At 51.2% G+C, this 18,151-nt stretch overlaps 1 protein-coding gene across 3 annotated transcripts in view; it reads left to right on the forward strand.

Moving 5' to 3' along the window:
- The first annotated feature begins 226 nt into the window (after positions 1 to 226).
- Positions 227 to 18,151, forward strand: part of USP3 (ubiquitin specific peptidase 3) — a 92,797-nt gene continuing 74,872 nt past the window's right edge. The window contains exon 1 of one of the 3 annotated variants that reach the window (XM_055126067.1): positions 227 to 452. In XM_055126067.1, coding sequence (XP_054982042.1) covers positions 362 to 452 — 91 coding nt within the window. In that variant the 5' untranslated portion in view covers positions 227 to 361. Of the gene's footprint in view, positions 453 to 1,254; positions 1,332 to 1,993; positions 2,061 to 18,151 lie in introns of those variants that run through there. The other 2 variants (XM_055126068.1, XM_055126069.1) reach the window with 2 other exon arrangements.

An 18,151-nucleotide genomic window follows, 5' to 3' on the forward strand; every position in this document is an offset into this window, starting at 1 on the left:
TCTAATAGGGCAGGGCGGGGCCTACCGGGCGGGGCGGGGCGCGCGGGGAAGGCGGAAGCCGCGGGGTTGCGGAGCCTGCGCCTCGGGAGGGCCGGGGGGCGGGGCCTGCCCGGCGGGGCGGGGCGGGGCGCGCCGGGAAGGCGGAAGCCGCGCTCGGTAGGCGGCAGCACCGGGATCGCGGAGTCTGCGCCGCGCGGAGCGGGGTTGCCGGCTCGGCGGCCGCGAAGACCCGGCGCCCGGAAGCCTCTGGCTCTCTTTGACGCAGCGCGCGGACGAGCCGCCGTCGGCCGAGCGCCTGGACGGGGCCCCGGGCGTGGGTCCACGCGAGCCCCGGTCCAGCCCCGGCGCCGTGCCCGCGGCCATGGAGTGTCCGCACCTCAGCGCCAGCGTCTGCATCGCGCCCGACTCGGCCAAGTTCCCCAACGGCTCCCCTTCGTCCTGGTGCTGCAGCGGTGAGTGCGGCCCCGGCGGCCCCGCGCGCCCCCGAGGCCGCGGCTCGGCCCGGGCCCGCCGTCGGGGGCGCGGGGCGCGGGGCGCGGGGGGCGGCGCGGCGCGTGCGGGCGGCGGGCGGCGGCGCGGCGGCTCCTTTGTCTCGCGGCCCGACGGCCCGGCCTGCGCGGAGGCCGCGGGCGCGTGGGGGCGGCGGGCGAGCGGGCGCGCGCCCTCGGGCCGCACGTGCGGCGGGGCGCGGGGCGCGGGCGCGGGGCTCGGCTGCGGGCGGGGCCGCCGGCCGCGCCGCCGCGGGGGTCCCGGCCCCGGCCCCGGCCCCGGCCCCGGTCCCGGCGCGCGCGGGGTCGGGGCGGCCGCCGGCCTCCCGCCGCGACTTCCTGGCCGGGCGGCCGCCGCGCGGGCCTTTGTTTCCCTGCCGTGGCCGGTGCGGCCGGGCCGCGGGGCGCGCGGGGCCGGGCGGGCCTCTCGGAAGCGCGCTCGCGGCCGGGGGAGGGGCGCGGGCGGGGGGCGCGGGCGCTTTGACAGCTGCCCCCGCGGCGGGCCGGCCGCAGGGAGGGGCCCGCGGGCGGGCCCGGGGGAGCTGGTCGCCGCCTGCTCCCGGGGGTCGGGTCGCGGCGCGGGATGCGTTTCTTTTGTTCGGGCGCGGAAACTTGCCCGGGTCCGGCTCGCTGGGGGCGCAGACCGGCCCCCGCGCCGCCCCCGGCCCCGGCCCCTAGTCGCGGTCGGGAAGCGGTCTCGGCTCGGGAGAACCGCCCCTGCGCCCAGGGCCGGGGTGCGGGACCCCTGGGACCCCCGGCGGCCGGGGAGCGCGCTCTGCCTTTTTCCGGGTAAAATCACGCTGGAGTTGGAGTGCATCGGCGCGGGGGGAGAGGCAGCCGCTGGTGCGTCCGCGACCCTGTCTGTCTGTCTGTCTGTCTGTCTGTCGGGGTGTCCCGGTGGCTCGGGGTGAGGTGCAGAAAACCGTGCATTTCTTGGCGGACCGCCTTTAAAAGGGAACCGGCTGGTCGGGTCCTGCGGGAGGGGCTGTCGAGTGTGCATGTGTCTCTGTGTGTGTCCGTGTGTCCGTGTGTGGCTGTCTCGAATGCCGGCTTTGAGCTTGCACCCGAGTTTGCCTCCGATGCTGAGCCTGGCCTGGTTGAGGGTGGTTCTGATCATGTGGTTGCATTTGTAGCACCATTAAAGCTAGTTTCGCAACTTATGTAGGTTCCCCCCCCCCCACCCTTCTGTCCACATTTGTGAGTGTGGGCCTCTGTTTCCAGGGCCTCCCATATTCGTCTGTTGGCATCCACTCGCTGGTCGACTCCCGTGTTCCTGTACTGTGCTCGATTTTGTTCTTGCCTGTCTCTCATTTGGATGGTTAAATGAGTCTCTGCTAGTTCTTGAGCAAGTTACAGTCTTGCGGTGCTGCGGTGCTCTGTATTTTGCTATTCTCCAACACACTTGAATATTTTTAATTGTTTATGTATTTTTCGTTTTTTTTTTTTTTCTGGGTCAGGAACCGAAAGGGTATCCAGAGCGAAAAATGCCATGACTGTGGGTAGTGAGTCTGATTCCGTTCTTATTAAGGAGTAAAAAAAAAAAATCCCTGTTTTGGCACTGATACGATTAAGGTAATGCTCTTGCGTATTTTTCTTTGTGAGTTTGCGATTACACCACAGTGAGACAGCCAAGGGTAGCCAGTCGGATTGCAGGAACCCAGCTTCGGAGGTGTTACCAGCCGGCAGGCCTCCTTGGGTGCGGTGTTACCAGCTGGCAGGCCTCCTTGGACCAGGGGTTGTCCGTCCCATGAGCATCGTTTCATCATGTCATCATTCTCATAGGTTGCTATTTGGATGACAGGGCGATTTTGATAAAAGGACCAAGAAACTCCTATACTCGAGCAAGCGTTGGGTGGTGTTACAGACCAAAGTGCCATTTCTGGTCCTTCACTGTCCAAAGGCCCTTACGCAGACGCTAAGCCTGACCAGCTCTAGACAGAACTGTTCTTTAGAAGGCGATGTATTAACTCGGCAGGGCGAGGGAATGTATATAGTGACACTTCAGAATTAACTTACGTGTCTTATCCGTGGAAAGCACTATATATCATAGGTTGTATATTTGTGTACTGTGGCATTTCTCAAACGTTTTATTCCCAGGAACCCCCGAACACTCTTAAAAACGCTTGGCCAGGTATAAACTACCCCTCCAAAAAAAAAAAAAAATCTGGAAAAGCCATTTGTATGATATACTGTTGTTAATAATTGCTATACCCTAGGTTTAAACAGAAATTAAAATGTGTTTATGAAACAGTTTATAAATGAGTATCTCTTATAAACGTAAATAATAGTTTCTATAAAATAACTTAACGTTTCAAATCAAGAATTTGTAAGAGGAGTATTATTCTGACTCTTGCAGTCCTTTGTCTGGGTTAATCGCAGACAGCTGGGTTTTCATAGCCGCTTTTGTCCTCGCTCTCTTGAGATATCACACATTGTGTAGCCTCTGGAAAACTGCTGCATACTCTTTGGAGAGAATGAGAAGCAGTGAAAGTAACATACTGCTATTATTTACGAAGAGAATAGCTTGATCTTATGTGCCCCCAAAAGAATTTTGGAAGCTCTCAGGGATTCAGGACCACACTTTGAGAGCCCACTAGTATGTGACAACAAGAACTGTTAACACCTGATGTTAGCCAGCTAGCATTGAGAAAGTCTTCAGGCTTCTTTTTTTTCTTTTTGGGTCACACCTGGCGATGCATAGGAGTTACTCCTGGCTCTGCGCTCAGGAATTACTCCTGGAGGTGCTCGGGGGACCCTATGGGATGCTGGGAATCGAACCCAGGTCGGCCGAGTGCAAGGCAAACGTCCTCCCCACTGTGCTATCGCTCCAACCCAAGTCTTTAGGCTTTAAGGCTAGCAGCCTTTATATCTTTGTGGCGACTCACAATTTATCGTTAGGATAAATTATGTTGTGGTTTAGGATAAACGTTGAAGATTGTAAGCTCCTAATCAGGTAAAAAGCTGATTTATGTCTTATCCTTTGAAGGCATTCTAGTTTTAAATGAAAAAGTCTAAAATAAAAACTAGGTCTTTCCTCCAGCTTTTGGTTATGTCACACACCAGATGTTATTTTCAGAAGCTGGAGGGAGGCTTGGGCACTTCTTATTTTCGTGAGTAAAAGAATTGACCTTGTGGCAGAATATAGGGGCGGGAGAGTGTGGATTGTTTAAAAAGATGCCCTGAATACAATCGCTTAAAAACCAAGGAAAGCCAAAGACCAGGCCTGTGGACTTTGGGAGTTTGGCCTGACTGGCTCGGTAGGCTGTCAGGATGTCCTGAGAGCGCGGGAGGAGCCGGGCCCCTCATTGAGGGGCCCCTTCCTGTTAGCACGGCTCCCCCCGGAGGGGAGGTACGAGCTCTGCTCTCTTCATAGATGACGTCACTGCCCTCCCCTCTCTTTCTGACCTGTTTAGTACGCTGTGATATCCCGCCGGTGATTTGTAAGTAGTAACGTTGGAGAGGAGCGTGAGACATCCCCTACACGGAGCGATGAATTCTGTGGGGTTTTATTTGTCACACAACCTGTATTCTAGGGAGATTAAAACATGTCTTTAAATTGTAGTGGAAGTGACATGACTACATTAGTGTTTCTGTAATTTGTTGTTGTTGTTGATTTTGAGCCACACCTGGTGCTCAGGGCTCACTCCTGGCAGTGCTTGGGTGACAGTATAGGTGCCCGGAATCGAACTCGGGCGGGCCGTGTGCAAGGCTCCAGCCCTGCCTGTCACACTACCGCTCCAGCCCACGTTAGTAGTTATTTTCACGTGGCACACTCGATCACTGCCTCTCCACCACCCCCCACACCTGCTCACCACGCCACCTTTGTTCTTCCTGTGTTCAGATTCCAAGGCAGTTGTCATGGGGTGCTTTGCCTCTTCTGTCTTCATGTACCACATATCTGAGAGAGCTGGTGTTTGTCCTGCACTGTCTCCCGCCAGCTCCCTTCAGATGGCAGTGGGAGGCAGGGACCGGTCATTTCTCCTGCTGAGCAGTGTTCCATCGTGTGTCTGTCCTACAGTTCAGGGAGATTCTTGAATGTCTCACAGACCCACCGAGGGCATTTCCACAGGATCAGCATCTCCGCTTACGTGAGCTGCTTGTTGCTTTTCAGAAACACTGAAGTACGTGGGTGCCCAGAGTGTGGTGAGACGCAGTACATGGCAGGGAGACGGCTCCAGCAGCGGCTGTAGTCGCTGTGTGCCTTGCATGGCGGGTTCCGTCCCTACACCAGCAGCTTTCCTGAGCACTGATCTGGGAGTAATCCCTCTAGCACCGTTGTGTTTGATGTGGCTCAAACCCCCCCACCTCCAAAAGAGCCGAAAACGAAAGCTCAGTTATATATCTGCTTCATACATAAATGACGGCCCCCTTTTCCTGTGGGTTGTTGCTCAGATGTGTTTTGGATCGACCAGAAAAGCAGTCGATAGAGTCCCGGGCCCCCCGTCTCTGCGCTCTCCGCTCCCGGTGCTCGAGTCTGCAGGAGCTTTAACTGGGTCGGGTTATGAGCAGCTCATCACCCTGCCGCGGTGTCACCAGAATGAGCTTGTATTCTGTTTTTCACTTAAAAAAGTTTTAATGCATGAGCCATGATTTATGGTGAGTTGCGTTTCAGACTTGTGAGTGGCACCCACCCAGCCCCGGGCCTGGGCGCCCTTCAGGGCCCTGGGGCCAGTCTGGGTCTCATGTTTTCAGTGCTGAGTCGTGGCTCACGGTGCTGGCCGCCGTCCCCTCCCCCCCCAGTGCCCCGTATCTTCTCCCCCCACCCCCATGACTCCTTTCATGTTCCCGCCCTCTTCCTCCCGCCACTCGGGGAGTCTGTGTCCTGTGGGCGTCTTGCCTCTCTGGGTGGGCGGTGAGCGCCGTGGGGCCCTTCTGTCCTCACCCCTCTGAGCCTCAGAGTTGGGACGCAGAGAGCAGCGCGTGCTGTCCCCTGCGGCGCGGTCCCGGCACCGCCCAGCCCCAGCCAGGCAAAGCCCGGCCCCGAGCAAACACAGAAGTTGCTAGTATTTGTAAATGATTGAGATGTTCTTCTCTTGTCGTTTTGTCAGTTCCCCGCCCTGTTTCCCTCCTGCCGCTGTGTGTGATGGGGTGTCCCCGGTGCTAAGGGGCTGGAAGCCCCTCCCGGTGCTACTCCCCTGGCCGCAGGCCTGGTGCTGAGGAGGCCACCGCAGCCGACTGGCAAGACCCCGAGGGATCAGGGCCTGGGCTCGGGTCTTCCTGCCTGGCACGTGCTCCAGGCCTCGTGCAGTTTCCCAGGCCCGTGCTTTTCTGAGTTTAACGGGGCCGGGGGTGGACGCTTAGACGTCGCCCTGGGTCCCAGTTCCTCCTGCCCGCGGCCTGTCCGCAGAGGCTGACGATGAGCGGCAGGTGGGAAGGACCTGGGGTGTGGGATTCACTGCACGTGTGAGGAGACCCCTGCGGGGACGCAGTAGCACCTTAAGGATCTGTTTTCCCAGTAGTGTTCTTAGCGCTCAGACTGGGAGTGTCCTAACCTAAGCAGAGGGCAGACTGGGGTTGGGGGGTTTTGAATTCTTTGTTTCCGTTTCCTTTATTAATTTATTCCCAGCATAATTCCTTCTCATTGTTTGCTTTCACAGCTTTAGCCCTAGGCACTTAAAACATCCCACTTTTTCCTCCTTGGTATTTGTGCAATTTCCTTATTTACTGGAATATAACAGATTAATTTTGAATCCTTCAAACTTGATTTAGAAATATATTTTTATAGCATTTGTTTGTCAGTAAACAGAAGAATGAGTAATTTAGTTTGTAGCTCAGTGAGTAGTTTAAGTTCCTGTTTTAAAATTTGAGCCCCACTGTCATCAGATACTAATTCACATGTACGTTTCTATCTAACCTTTATTTTTTCCCTTTTGAGCTTTTTTCACCTTCCAGAGAATATTTTATACATTTTTTTCTTTGATGAAAAAAATCTCCTTGTATGTTTATCTTTTGCTCATTTTAAAAAAAGCTTTGGGGTCACACCTGGCGATGCTCAGGGGTTACTCCTGGCTCTGCACCCGGGAATTACTCCTGGCCCAGTGCGTGCAAGGAAAGTGCCTCCCCCTGTGCGTTCTCTCCTGCCCCCAAAGTCTCCCTTGCGGAGCTGCGTTTTCTGAGCGACCTAACCTATCTACTGCTAAGGATTTTGTGTTCTGCCTGTGCATGGGAGGAGACTTGGCTAGGTGATGCATCAGTCTGAAGTGACATGTGCATTCATTTAATGTTGTATGTGTTTGTATTAATAGCTCCTTCAGGCATAACGACATTCTAAGTTTTTTTCTGGTATTTTTTAAATATAGGAGTCACGCCCAGCGATGTGTGCTCCGGGTGGGGGCTGGTGATGGGAGTGGGGCACTCGGTCTCCAGGGCCTGGCGCTCTGCCAGGGCTCCGTGGTCTGGGGTTTCCTTCGAGGGCTGGGGGGCAGGTGGCGTAGGAGGAGGGGCTGGAGGGCTCAGCTCGGTGGGCATTCTGGAATGCTGAAAGAACATCCACATCTCGCGATGCTCAGATTTGTACGTCGGAGAATCTCACCTAAGACCCTTTCCTAAAATCTCTTGCCGCTGGCGGGTGGCGTGGACGTAGGCAGGCGTGGCGGGATGGTCCTGGCTGCTCGGTGTCTGAGGATATTAGTTCCAGATGTTTTCTCAGTCCTCGAGTAGGAGGGGAGTTGGGAGCCGCGTAAAGGCACATCAAAGTGACGCGCCCGCTTTTAATCCTGACTAATCAGCTACCCATCTTGTAGTTTTTCCTGTTTTATACATTGTGAAACTGAGACAAAGATTAAGAGAATTGCTTAAGACGGTTGTGGGGGCTGGTAATTAGGAGTAGCTTAAAGCCCATGTTGAAACACGGCACAAGTCACAACTGTCAGTTTGCCCCTTGGAGGCCGGGTCTTAACCGAGCGGCCTCTCGAGTCTCGAGACTCCACAGGGTGTAGAATGTATGGGAGTACATTTGAAATAACTCCTTTGAAGGTCCTGCCACAAAAAATACATTTCAAATTCCGTATCTTGATAATAGCATCTTTAAAGTCCTGTATTTGGTTAACTCTCCTCTCCCTCCTGTATCGATTGAAATACGGGCGAGTTGGAACGGGGTTGGGGTGCGAGTGGGAGAAGACAGCTGGTTTTAGGATGCCTTAACTTGGCTACACTTTAAATCTATTTTTTTTTTAAGGCTACAATTCACATTACTTTAGGTCAGATACAATCCATCAGTCTCAAAAACAAGTAGATAAAATGCAGCTAGATATTTTTTTTAATGTACTTATTAACCCCTTCTCTGTGTTTCATTTTTCTCTTTGTCAAGGAGCAGCTTTGGGAGGTGTTTTTACGGCGGGGTGGAGAGGGGAGAATTCCTGGGAGGGAATTTTGCTTTTGCCTCCGGGAGCTCCTCTGAGAGCTTTCTGGGCTTTGTCGTTTCCACTTAGTTTTATTGTGAGAATTTTTTATTATATTTCTTGATTTGTTTGCTTTGCTGCAACCGCTCGGTGCTCAGGGCTCGCTCCTGGCTGCATTCGGGGGTCACTCCCGGTGGGACCCGGAGGAGGGGGGCGGCAGATGCCAAGTGCCCTGCGGTACTGTCCGGGCCCCTCCAGTCAGTATTTCTTAAAAAGTTTATCCCTGGGTTGGAGCTGAAACACGTCCCCTCCGGTGAAGCACGTGAAGCACGCTGGACAGCGGAGCCGAGCTGAGTGCCGCCGCGCTGCCCAAGGCACTTTCACATGCTCGGAGCTTGTCGGAGTGGACTTTGGAAGATGAAGTTTATTGTGAGTGTTTGGAGTAGATAAACGGCCTGAAGTGGATTAATGATTTATAGCTAATTAAATGTTCCCAGGCCCCTTCGAGGAGGGGATGGAGAGTTTATTTGTAAGAAGAACCAGCTGATATCTGGGTGAGAATATATCCTGACAAGGTAGATCTTACCTGGAAGCTGCCCAGTGTTCGGATCGACAAGCTCTGTCATGGCCGTTTTCAGTTTTGAGATGTTTGTCTAACATTTTAAACTTGCTCTTGCTGGGTTTAAGAAAGGCAGGCTGGGTTTAGAAATAGGCAGGTGTAGGTATCACCTGCCTGTGTTTCTTTGACCCATCCTGAACACTTGCAACCCTATGGATCGTTCTAGTTAGCTGTCATGTCACTGCAGGTTAATGAAACTGGCTATAGAATAATACATTTATAATTTTAGCTTCCTTACACTTTACTGAAAATGTTCTTTCTCTTAAAGTAATGAGTTACTGTCCAGCTCCTTTGTTTTCAGCATTTGTTGCGCAATTTTGGGGTTGTCATATTTTGATCAAAGATTTTGAAGATCATGTTCAAATTCTAGGAAACAAGTTTTTGGAGTAGAGTGTTTTCTTGGGATTACTGGCAGTAGCGTGTTAGAGAAGTGTTCTGATGTGACAGCTGAGTATTTTTTTGTTTTGCTTTATTTATTTATTTATTTTTTGCTTTTTGGGTCACACCTGGCGATGCACAGGGGTTACTCCTGGCTCTGCACTCAGGAATTACTCCTGGCGGTGCTCAGGGGACCATATGGGATGCTGGGATTTGAACCCGGGTCGGCCACGTGCAAGGCAAACGCCCTCCCCGCTATGCTATCACTCCAGCCCCCTTGTTTTGCTTTGTTTGGGAGAAACATACATCAGTGCTCAGGGTTACTCCTAGATCTGTGCTCAGGTCGCCCTGGCAGTGCTTAAGGGCCGTCTGTGGTGCTGAGACTTGCTGGGTGTCCACATGTAAGGCGAGCACCTTAACCCTGTGCTAGCTCTCTGGCCCCTCATACTAGACATTTTAAATTTGTATTTTTTTTTTTCTTTTTGGGTCACACCCGGCAATGCTCAGGGGTTGCTCCTGGCTCTGCACTCAGAAATTACTCCTGGCGGTGCTCGGGGGACCCTATGGGATACTGGGAATCGAACCCGGGTCAGCTGCGTGCAAAGCAAATGCCCTACCCGCTGTGCTATCGCTCCAGTCCCATTAAATTTGTATTACTTTTTTTTGGAGGAGCTTTAGTCACTTTTTTTCTTCTTCTTTTTTCACTTTTTTTCCCTTGCAGCGCTGGTACTCTAACCCAGGCCTCTAACGCAAGGTAAGCTCCGCCTCTTGACCCTTGACATTTTTTTTAAAAAAGAACTGAGGCTGGAGACCCCTGAGGGGCTGGGCGGGGCTGCCCTGCAGGAGGGCTGCCTGGCTTTTGTCTTGCTGGAATCCCCGAGTTCCTGCAAGCATTTCCTCAAAACAAAAATCACAGAAAAAGACCAGAACGGCTGTAGAACTTAGAGATTCAGGGCTGACAGATTGATTTATTGCCATTTTAGTGTCAGGCAGGAAAGTGTTCTTGGATTTGAGATTGTCTTTATTTTCATCGGAGTTACTCTGAGTCGTATCAGTGAGGCTGTTACCTTGGGGAAACTGCTCTGTATTCCTAGGGACTCAGGCCCCGTCTTACATGTATGTAGTTGTGTCCCAGCACAGCGTTTGTACATGATCATGCTGAATGCTTAATGGCGTCAGTTTTCGTCTTAGTCCCTTCAAATACTCTGGGGGGGGGGGGGGCTGGAGCTATAGTACAGCGGGGAGGGCGTTTGCCTTGCACGTGGCCGACCCGGGTTCAATTCCCAGCATCCCATATGGTCCCCTGAGCACCGCCAGGAGTAATTCCTGAGCACAGAGCCAGGAGTAAGCCCTGTGCATCCCCAGGTGTGACCCAAAAAGCAAAAAAAAAAAAAAAAATACTCTGTGGGTAGTCTCTTTAGTACCTCACTATGTTTTCACTTTTTTTTTTTTTTTTTTTTGCTCTTCGGGTCACTCCTGGCTCTGCACTCGGGAATTACCCCAGGCGGTGCTCAGGGGATCATATGGGATGCTGGGAATCGAACCCCGGTCAGCCACATGCAAGGCAAACACCCTACCCGCTGTGCTATCGCTCCAGCCCCACGTTTTTACTTTTTAAGGCATTTTTTTGTTTTGTTTTCCTCCCAAAAGTCTGCACTAGTGTTCACTGTGGATGAGATTTTATTGGTTGTCAAAGGGTTCCAGAGTCTTGGGCCAGAGAGGTGGTGAGGCCTCGTGTGCAGACCCCTGGCCCCTGCCAGGACGGAGCCCTGAGCACTGCTGAGTGAGTGCCCAAGATAAATCAAATGCAAACACTTTAGTTTTGGCTAAATACAGCATGTTTTCAGAGATATTAGATATTTATTTGGCCTCTTTGAGCAGAGGATGACTGTGCCAAGTTTATGTTTTTTCTTTCATTTTTTCATAGTGGTTCCATTAGTTCTGAGAGGAACGGAGGCTTTCCTGGCACAGCAGCGCGGGCCGGTGGCACAGTTCTTTCCCGCTGTAGAGCGCACAAATACTATGTAACAGATTTTTTTTTTTTTGCTTTTTTTGGGTAATACCTGGAGATGCTCAGGGGTTACTCCTGGCTCTGCACTCAGGAATCACTCCTGGCTGTGCTCGGGGGACCCTATGGGATGCTGGGAATCGAACGTCGGCCTCATGCAAGGCAAACGCCCTCCCCGCTGTGCTGTTGCTCCAGGCCTGTAACAGATACCAAGAGCATTCTTCCTGAGTCAGTTTATTAGAGATCCGTGTAACTCGCGCCTGTCTTGCTGGTCTGTGGAAGGTACTGCTTCCTTTAAAATGTTTCCCTGTCAGGGGCTGGAGCGGTGGCCCGGCTGGCGGGGGCATGCCTCGCCACAGCCCGAGTTCCCTCTCCCACCCTCAGCACCCCACGGGGGCTCCTGGGCACTGCCAGGTGTGGCCTCGAGTGTAGAGTCAGAGGAACCCAGGAGCACTGCTGGGTGTGGCCCCCAGACAAGCAGCAATTCTATCTTTGTCTGTTTTAAATATCTTTTATCTAGCATTTCTTTGAATTTGTAGTGAGTGTGGTTCACGGCTTTTGTTTACTGTCTTGGCATTTTTATTAAAGAAACTTGCAGTCTTGCTTGCATCTAAACATAGCATCAAAATCATCCTTTAAAAAGTTATCCCAAATCAGTGTATCGCTGTCATCCTGTTGTTCATTGATTTGTTCCGGCAGGTGTCAGTAACCTCTCATTTGTCCCTGTCGTGTGCTGGTGTAGCCCAATGGCATCTGCTCGCCCCAGGAACACGAAGAGCCTGTAGTTACTGTTTTTGGCATGTCAGATACATCACGGGTAGCTTGCCAGGCTCTGCCATGCTTGGGGGGGGGGGGAAGAAAATAACCAAGCTAAATATTTGTGAAGCCGCATATTTTATTTTACTTCTCCCTAAGTGCCAAGGCAATAGCTGCAGGAGGTGGGCTGCATTGTACGATGGACCGCTGGTTCGAGTCTAGGAAGTGGCACATACAGAAGCGTATGAAATCATGTGCTTATCCATTTCCTGATTCCCTCTGCTGTTAAGAAGTAATGGTTGTATCTTGTTTACATTTATGACGTTTAATTCCTTTTGAAGATCCCGTTGCTGTTTAATACTGAATTTACTCGCTGAGAATGTTGGCAGAGGCATGGCATTGCATCAGCTTTTGCTTATACTTCTACATGGATTGAATGTCAGAATTCTCGTTCTTCATAGAGCTTCCTAGAGCAGGTTATTTTTAACAGTATAAACTGGTACATTTTCTCCAGTGACTTGTATTTGCTCTTCTGAAGGCAAATGCAATAACATTTTGACACTGATTTATTTGCTTTGGCTTTAGTGATTTGGAGGTGAGAGCAGACGTAGTTCCAGAGGCTCATACGGTAGGGAGGGCACTTGCCTTGCTCTTGGCCGACCCAGGTTTGATCTCCAACATCCCCGAGCACCACCAGGAGGAACTTCCTGAGTGTAGAGCCAGGTGTAACCTCTGAGCATTGCTGGGAACATTCGTGTCCCAAAGCAAAACAAAACAAAGCTAAACACAGAGAGGACCATAGTTCAGTGTTTCTGCTGTTTGTTTAGAGTGTTTACATATAGCGTAATTAGTTGTTTTTTAACAAAATCGTTCTGATTTGTGGTGGAATGAATTGAGGTTTAGTGTTTCTGGAGAATTTTGTAGTTTCACCTACACTGTTTCCATATGTTGTTTTTATTTGGTGTTGCAAGCTGAGTTCCCAGATCTGTTTCAAAACAGAATCCAAAGCTTGCCTGGTGAGGTCCGCGCAGTCTGGGCCAGCCTTGCTCCGTGCGGGAGGCAGCGGGGCCAGATGTCCCCTGTTTGCTGGCTCCGTAGGTGTCGGGTCTGTTCCCGTACAGAACAGATTATGGATGGCTTTGAAGCCGCATTTTCTCCTGCAAGATACACAGCATTAGCTTTGCAAATTAGCCTGGGTAATACGGGGAATTCACGAGATGCCTGGTCCCAAGTTACAAATCGCTGTTGCAACAGTACATTTTTTGAACATAATACATTTTTAGTTGGTTTTGGGGGTCGCTCCTGGGGGTGCTCAGACTTAGTCTTGGCTCTGTGCTCAGGGGTCACACCTGGCGCAGTGTGGAGACCACCTGTGGCCCCAGGGGTTTGGGCTGGGTAAGCCCTAGGCACGGCAAGTACTTCACTTCCTAGGACTGATCTGGTCCTAGACATAATTTTAAAGATAAAAAATCAAGATAGGCACATTTATGAATTGACGATCTTGTCAGTGTGAATATGTATTTTAGCCGTTCACTTTACTATTTATTTTTATTTATTTATTTATTTATTTATTTATTTATTTATTTTTTCTTTTTGGGTCACACCCAGCGATGCTCAGGGGTTACTCCAGGTTTTCACTCAGGAATTACTCCTGGCAGTGCTTGGGGGACCATATGAGATGCTGGGGATCGAACCTGGGTCGGCCGCGTGCAAGGCAAATGCCCTACCCGCTGTGCTATCGCTCCGGCCCCTCACTTTACTATTTAAAATTGGTTTTCAAGTCATGTGATAGCACAGTGGGTGGGATGCTGGCCTTGCATGCGGCTGACCTGTCCCTGCACCCCAGGGGGTGGCCCACTCCCACCCCCACAATAAAACCATGCATTTAACTCTTATTTTTATTTTTTTAAGCCTTTATTTTTTAAAAGCTTTAAGATCGGGAGGCTTGTCTTTACGCAGTCTTACCGTCCGCAGCCACCCAGGAGTCGGGACGGGCTCAGTGGTACAGCTCAGAGGGGCAGGGCGCGGGATCAGCTCTTGGCACTCGCCTGGCATCGGTAAAATTTAAAAAAATGATACAGCCATTTAAAGATCTTAACCCTTTTCTAGCTTCCTCTCGTGTTGCATGCTTCTGTGTGTGCCGTGTAGCTGACTGTAGCTGACTCTGTCGTCACGCTAACGTGACCACTGCAGGCATCATCTCCGAGTACCTGGCAGTGATAGACGAGGGCGTGAGGTTGCCTGACTTGCCTATCCCCGTCCGTTTCCTGTTTTTCACTGGGACACGCTTGGGGGCCGCTCCTGGTGGTGTCAGGAGAGCCCCTGGCAGAGCCTGGGCCCGTCCCCGTCCCAGGGATCGGCACCACGGCCATTGGCTGCCGCTGTGACCCCTCCGGCCCGCTCCTGACAGATAACAAGCGGTTGTTAGTATTTTGACTCCCTCTTCTTTGTCTTCCAGCGTTTTAATTTTCTCTGAGTTACTAATTTCCTTTTAGAAAGGTTAGTGTGCCTTCTGTACGTTTTCTCCAAGGTGTACCTGCCAGATGCCAATGAATGTTATTTTTCTTTTTTTTTTGCTTTTTGGGTCACACCCGGCGATGCTCAGGGGTTACTCCTGGCTCATGCACTCAGGAATCACCCCTGGCGGTCCTCGGGGGACCATATGGGATGCTGGGATTCGAACCTGGGTTGGCCACGTGCAAGGCAAACGCCCTACCCGCTGTGCTATCGCTCCAGCCCCTGAATGTTATTTTTCCAGCACTTACGCAGACAGGTGGTCTCTTAGGACCTTTTCCCCCTCTGCAAAGCTCCTTCCTAGGACACCTCTCTTATTTATCCTAATTGTTTTGTAGGGACTATTTTTAATTTTTGGTGCCTCCTTGCCGTTCTCCAGGAAGGCTTCCTCAGGGTACGGTCTTCTTCCCTGCATCCCGTCAGCTCTGTTGGCTTCTCACTTTATTTGGTTTCATTTCCTTGATAGTCACTGGTGATAAACACTCTCTCGTACCTGTATCTTCTTTGAGAGAGTGTCTGTTTATCTCCTGTTTTGGTTTGTTTTTTGTTTGGGGCCGCACCGGGCTACACTGGGGCTTGCTCCTGGCCCTGTGCCCAGGAACCACTCCTGGCGGCCTCGGGGGAGCATCGGGGACACTGGGGGTAGAACCCAGTTTGGCTGAAGTGCCCTGCCTCTTGTCCTACTGCCCCTGCCCCGATGTCCCGGTTTTTGGTGGGACTGTTTGTTGGGTTCTGCCAGTGCGTCATGCATGTTGGGCAGCGGCCCCTAGGTCAGCAGTCTGCGGTGCAGACGCTTTCCTCCCTCCTGCAGGATGTCTTTCACTGTCATTTCTTTTCCCAGTGCAGAAGCCCGCTCTGTGCAGGTCACAGAAGTTCCTGGTGGTGCTCGAGGGCCCCTGCGTGGTGCTCGAGTTGGCTGCACACTCTCTCCCTCTGTCTGCTCCCCACTTGTTTGTGACTGAGTTTGTCTTGTTCCGTTTGTTCAGAGCCCGCCGTGGGCCTGCAGAGAGTGTCCGGGTTAGGCGCTTGCTGGTTTTCAGGCAGCCGGTCGTGGCGGTGCTCAGGGATCCCCCTGGCAGTCTCCAGGGGAGCCCCGAGCAGGAGGCTGAGCCCCGGCCCCCCGCACACATACGACAGGCGCTGGCCCTTTGCGGTCCCTTCCCGCACTGTGCCATGCTGGAAGGATATGGGCCATTTGTGTCATAGATTGTATCTCAGTATTAGTGTTTCTGATGTTTCCTCATGCTCAGATTAGATTCAGGTTACACACACACACATTTACTGATGCATATGTTTAGGCTAGGAATAATATAAAAGTAATATGTTTTCTCTAAAATCCTAACGTTTTTGTTCTCAGATTACCTCATTTCTAGTGATGTTAGCTTCATTTTTATTAAGGCAATATTTGCTAGGTTAATCCATTGTGAAGTTACTATTTTACGTTCCTCAGTAATTTTTGCTTTCTTTTTTTGTTTCTGGGCCATACTTGGCAATGTTCAGGGGTTACTCCTGGCTCTGCACTTAGGAATCATTCCTGGCAGTGCTTGGGGGACCAGATGGGATGCCGGAGATTGAACCCAGGTCAGCTGTGTGCAAGGCAAGTGCCCGCTGTACTGTTGCTCCAGCTCCCCACTCTGGTTTATTTTTAAAATTGGTATTCCGTGGTTTACAGTACTGTTAGTGATGGTCACTCACACACGTCATTCTACACCACACCCGTCACCAGTGTACCCACCTCTCTCCCCCATGATATTTTTTTTGGGGGGGATGCTAGGAATTGAGGATTGAACCCAGGTTGCATGCATATGAAGCATGTGCTTTTGCTGCCCAATGAGCCACGTACGTGACCTGTTTCCCCCCCTTTTTTGGGTCGCATTCTTAGGACTTCACATGTGCAAGGCCAGCACTCTGCCTCCGAACAGCATCCCGGCCTGCCCGCTGATTCTCCACGGACTCTGTCGTCACTGGGATGTCGTGAGATGGTGGTGGTCACCTCACTCATTTTCTCCAGCTGTTTGAGTTATACTCGCTGCTGTGAGGAGCTTTCCTTCCCTTCCCACCGATTTATATTTGTGACATTAGTATGGGTCTATGGTTGTTTTATTATATGACGTTCTTTTTTAATTTTGAACTACACGTTTCTTCGATGGGTCCAGTGGGAGCCCCTCGGGCCATAGTATTGATGTGTTTCTGTTCCTTGAGCCCTTCCTAGCTTTCTGGGAGGGCAAGATTCTCTCTGGGCTAGTGTTGTACTCGGGACCAGCCACCGCTCTAGGTAGCAGATATGAGAGAGGAAACATAAGTAGGCATGTTTGCATCTAATTACTCTGTGGCTATTGACTCATACTGATGGCTGAAATTCCAGTTCAGCACCACAAGACTAGTCTTGTCTCGTCCCATACTTGTGACACATGTTCTGGTGTGAGAAGCTGCTTCCCACCATCTTTATCATATTCTTACTTGCTCAGCTCCAGAGTCTAAGAAAGTAGTTCCAGAGCTGCTGACCTGTACCATTGTGGAGAAAGTGCCTTATCATGAACAACATTCATTTGCAGTTTTTTTTATCTGTATATGGACAATAACTTAAACAGTATGTCTAGTAACAATAATGTCACTTGGGTGAGTTTTTTCTGTTTCTTCTTTTTTTAAAAAAAATGTTCTGTTGGCTTAATCCTTTTATTTATTTCTTCAGACACTGTGATTTACAAAGTTGTTCATAGGAGAGTTGTCTCAGGCAACCACTTTCAGGCACGCAGTGTTCCAACACCAGCCCCACAGCCAGTTCCCCTCCTTCCGTCCGTGTCCCCAGTTTCCTCTCCCCCTCTCCCCCCCCCCCCACCCCGCAGGCATCACGGCAGCTTGGCCTAGTGTGACTTAGTCCAGTAAAACTCACAGTAACGGCAGGTAGAAGGATCTGAAAATACACCAATAAAAGTCCGTTTGTGGTGATCGCCGTGTATTTTCACCCTTACTGATGCAGCGCAGGACAACCTGGTGCACGTTGGTGAGTAGTGAGGGCCGTGCTCGTGCCACGCCAAGGCAGGTTTCTCCTGTCCCCTCACGGAGCTCTTCGAAAGCTTCCTGCAGAGCTGGTTGCAGGCTGTGAACTCCCTGAGCGTTGCCTGTCCCTGAAGCTTGTGGGAAGCCCCGGCAAGCCTGCGGGATAGTCTGGCTGGAATATTCCCGGCGAGATGCTCACTTCAGCGAGTTCTTACACCGTGTCCCCTCGTGCGCTCCTGCCTCTCGGAGTCTCGCTGCCAGACCCGTGTGCATCTGACGGGCTTCCTTCCCAAGTTCCTCTCTCAGTCCTGCTGCTCCCAGTATTCTGTGTCTGTCCTCGGGCTCTGTCACTTTGAGCACAGTGTGTCTTAGAGTTTTCCTAGTTGGGTCTGTTTTTTACTGGGACCCTTCAGACCTCTTGGGTCTTGGCGCCTGTGATTTTCAACTCTGGGAGGTTCTTATTGATGATTTCTTTGTTTCTTCATCACATCTCCTGTTCTTCAGGGGCTCTGATTCTAAATTCTTCCTCTTGAACTCATCCCGTAGTTCTCTAGTATGCTGTTTATGTTTTAGAAATAAAATTTTTTAAAAGTTGTTCACAATAATTTATTAAATTCAGTATTCCAGCACTAGTCCCACCACCATTGTACCTTCCCACCACCATTATCTTGAATTTTCTCACCACCACCTGAGCCTGCCCCAAAAGCTGGTACTAAATAAATTATTTACTATTGCTTGTTATGAATAATCCACCTAAATGATCCAAAGAGGTTTCCTTAAAGGAAGGTGTGTGAAGGTGGTTGTATCTTTCCCCATAGCCATTAGGCCCTTGTATAAGAGATTACTAACATTTGTTACAGGTTGAACCTTTGTGTGCTATTATACATATGTTTGTGTGTTTGTTTGCTTCTCGGTTTTACGGGGTTGAGATTGGTTCTTCTTCACACTTCATCAGCTGTGGTGTGCTACTCTAGGTACACGCGTGGTGTCAAGTATGAGGTATCGTGTGGCTGCAAATGCTCCAGGAATTCTAAAATTTTGAAGAGGG

Source organism: Sorex araneus, chromosome 2, assembly GCF_027595985.1.
Source record: "Sorex araneus isolate mSorAra2 chromosome 2, mSorAra2.pri, whole genome shotgun sequence".
NCBI lineage: Eukaryota > Metazoa > Chordata > Mammalia > Eulipotyphla > Soricidae > Sorex > Sorex araneus.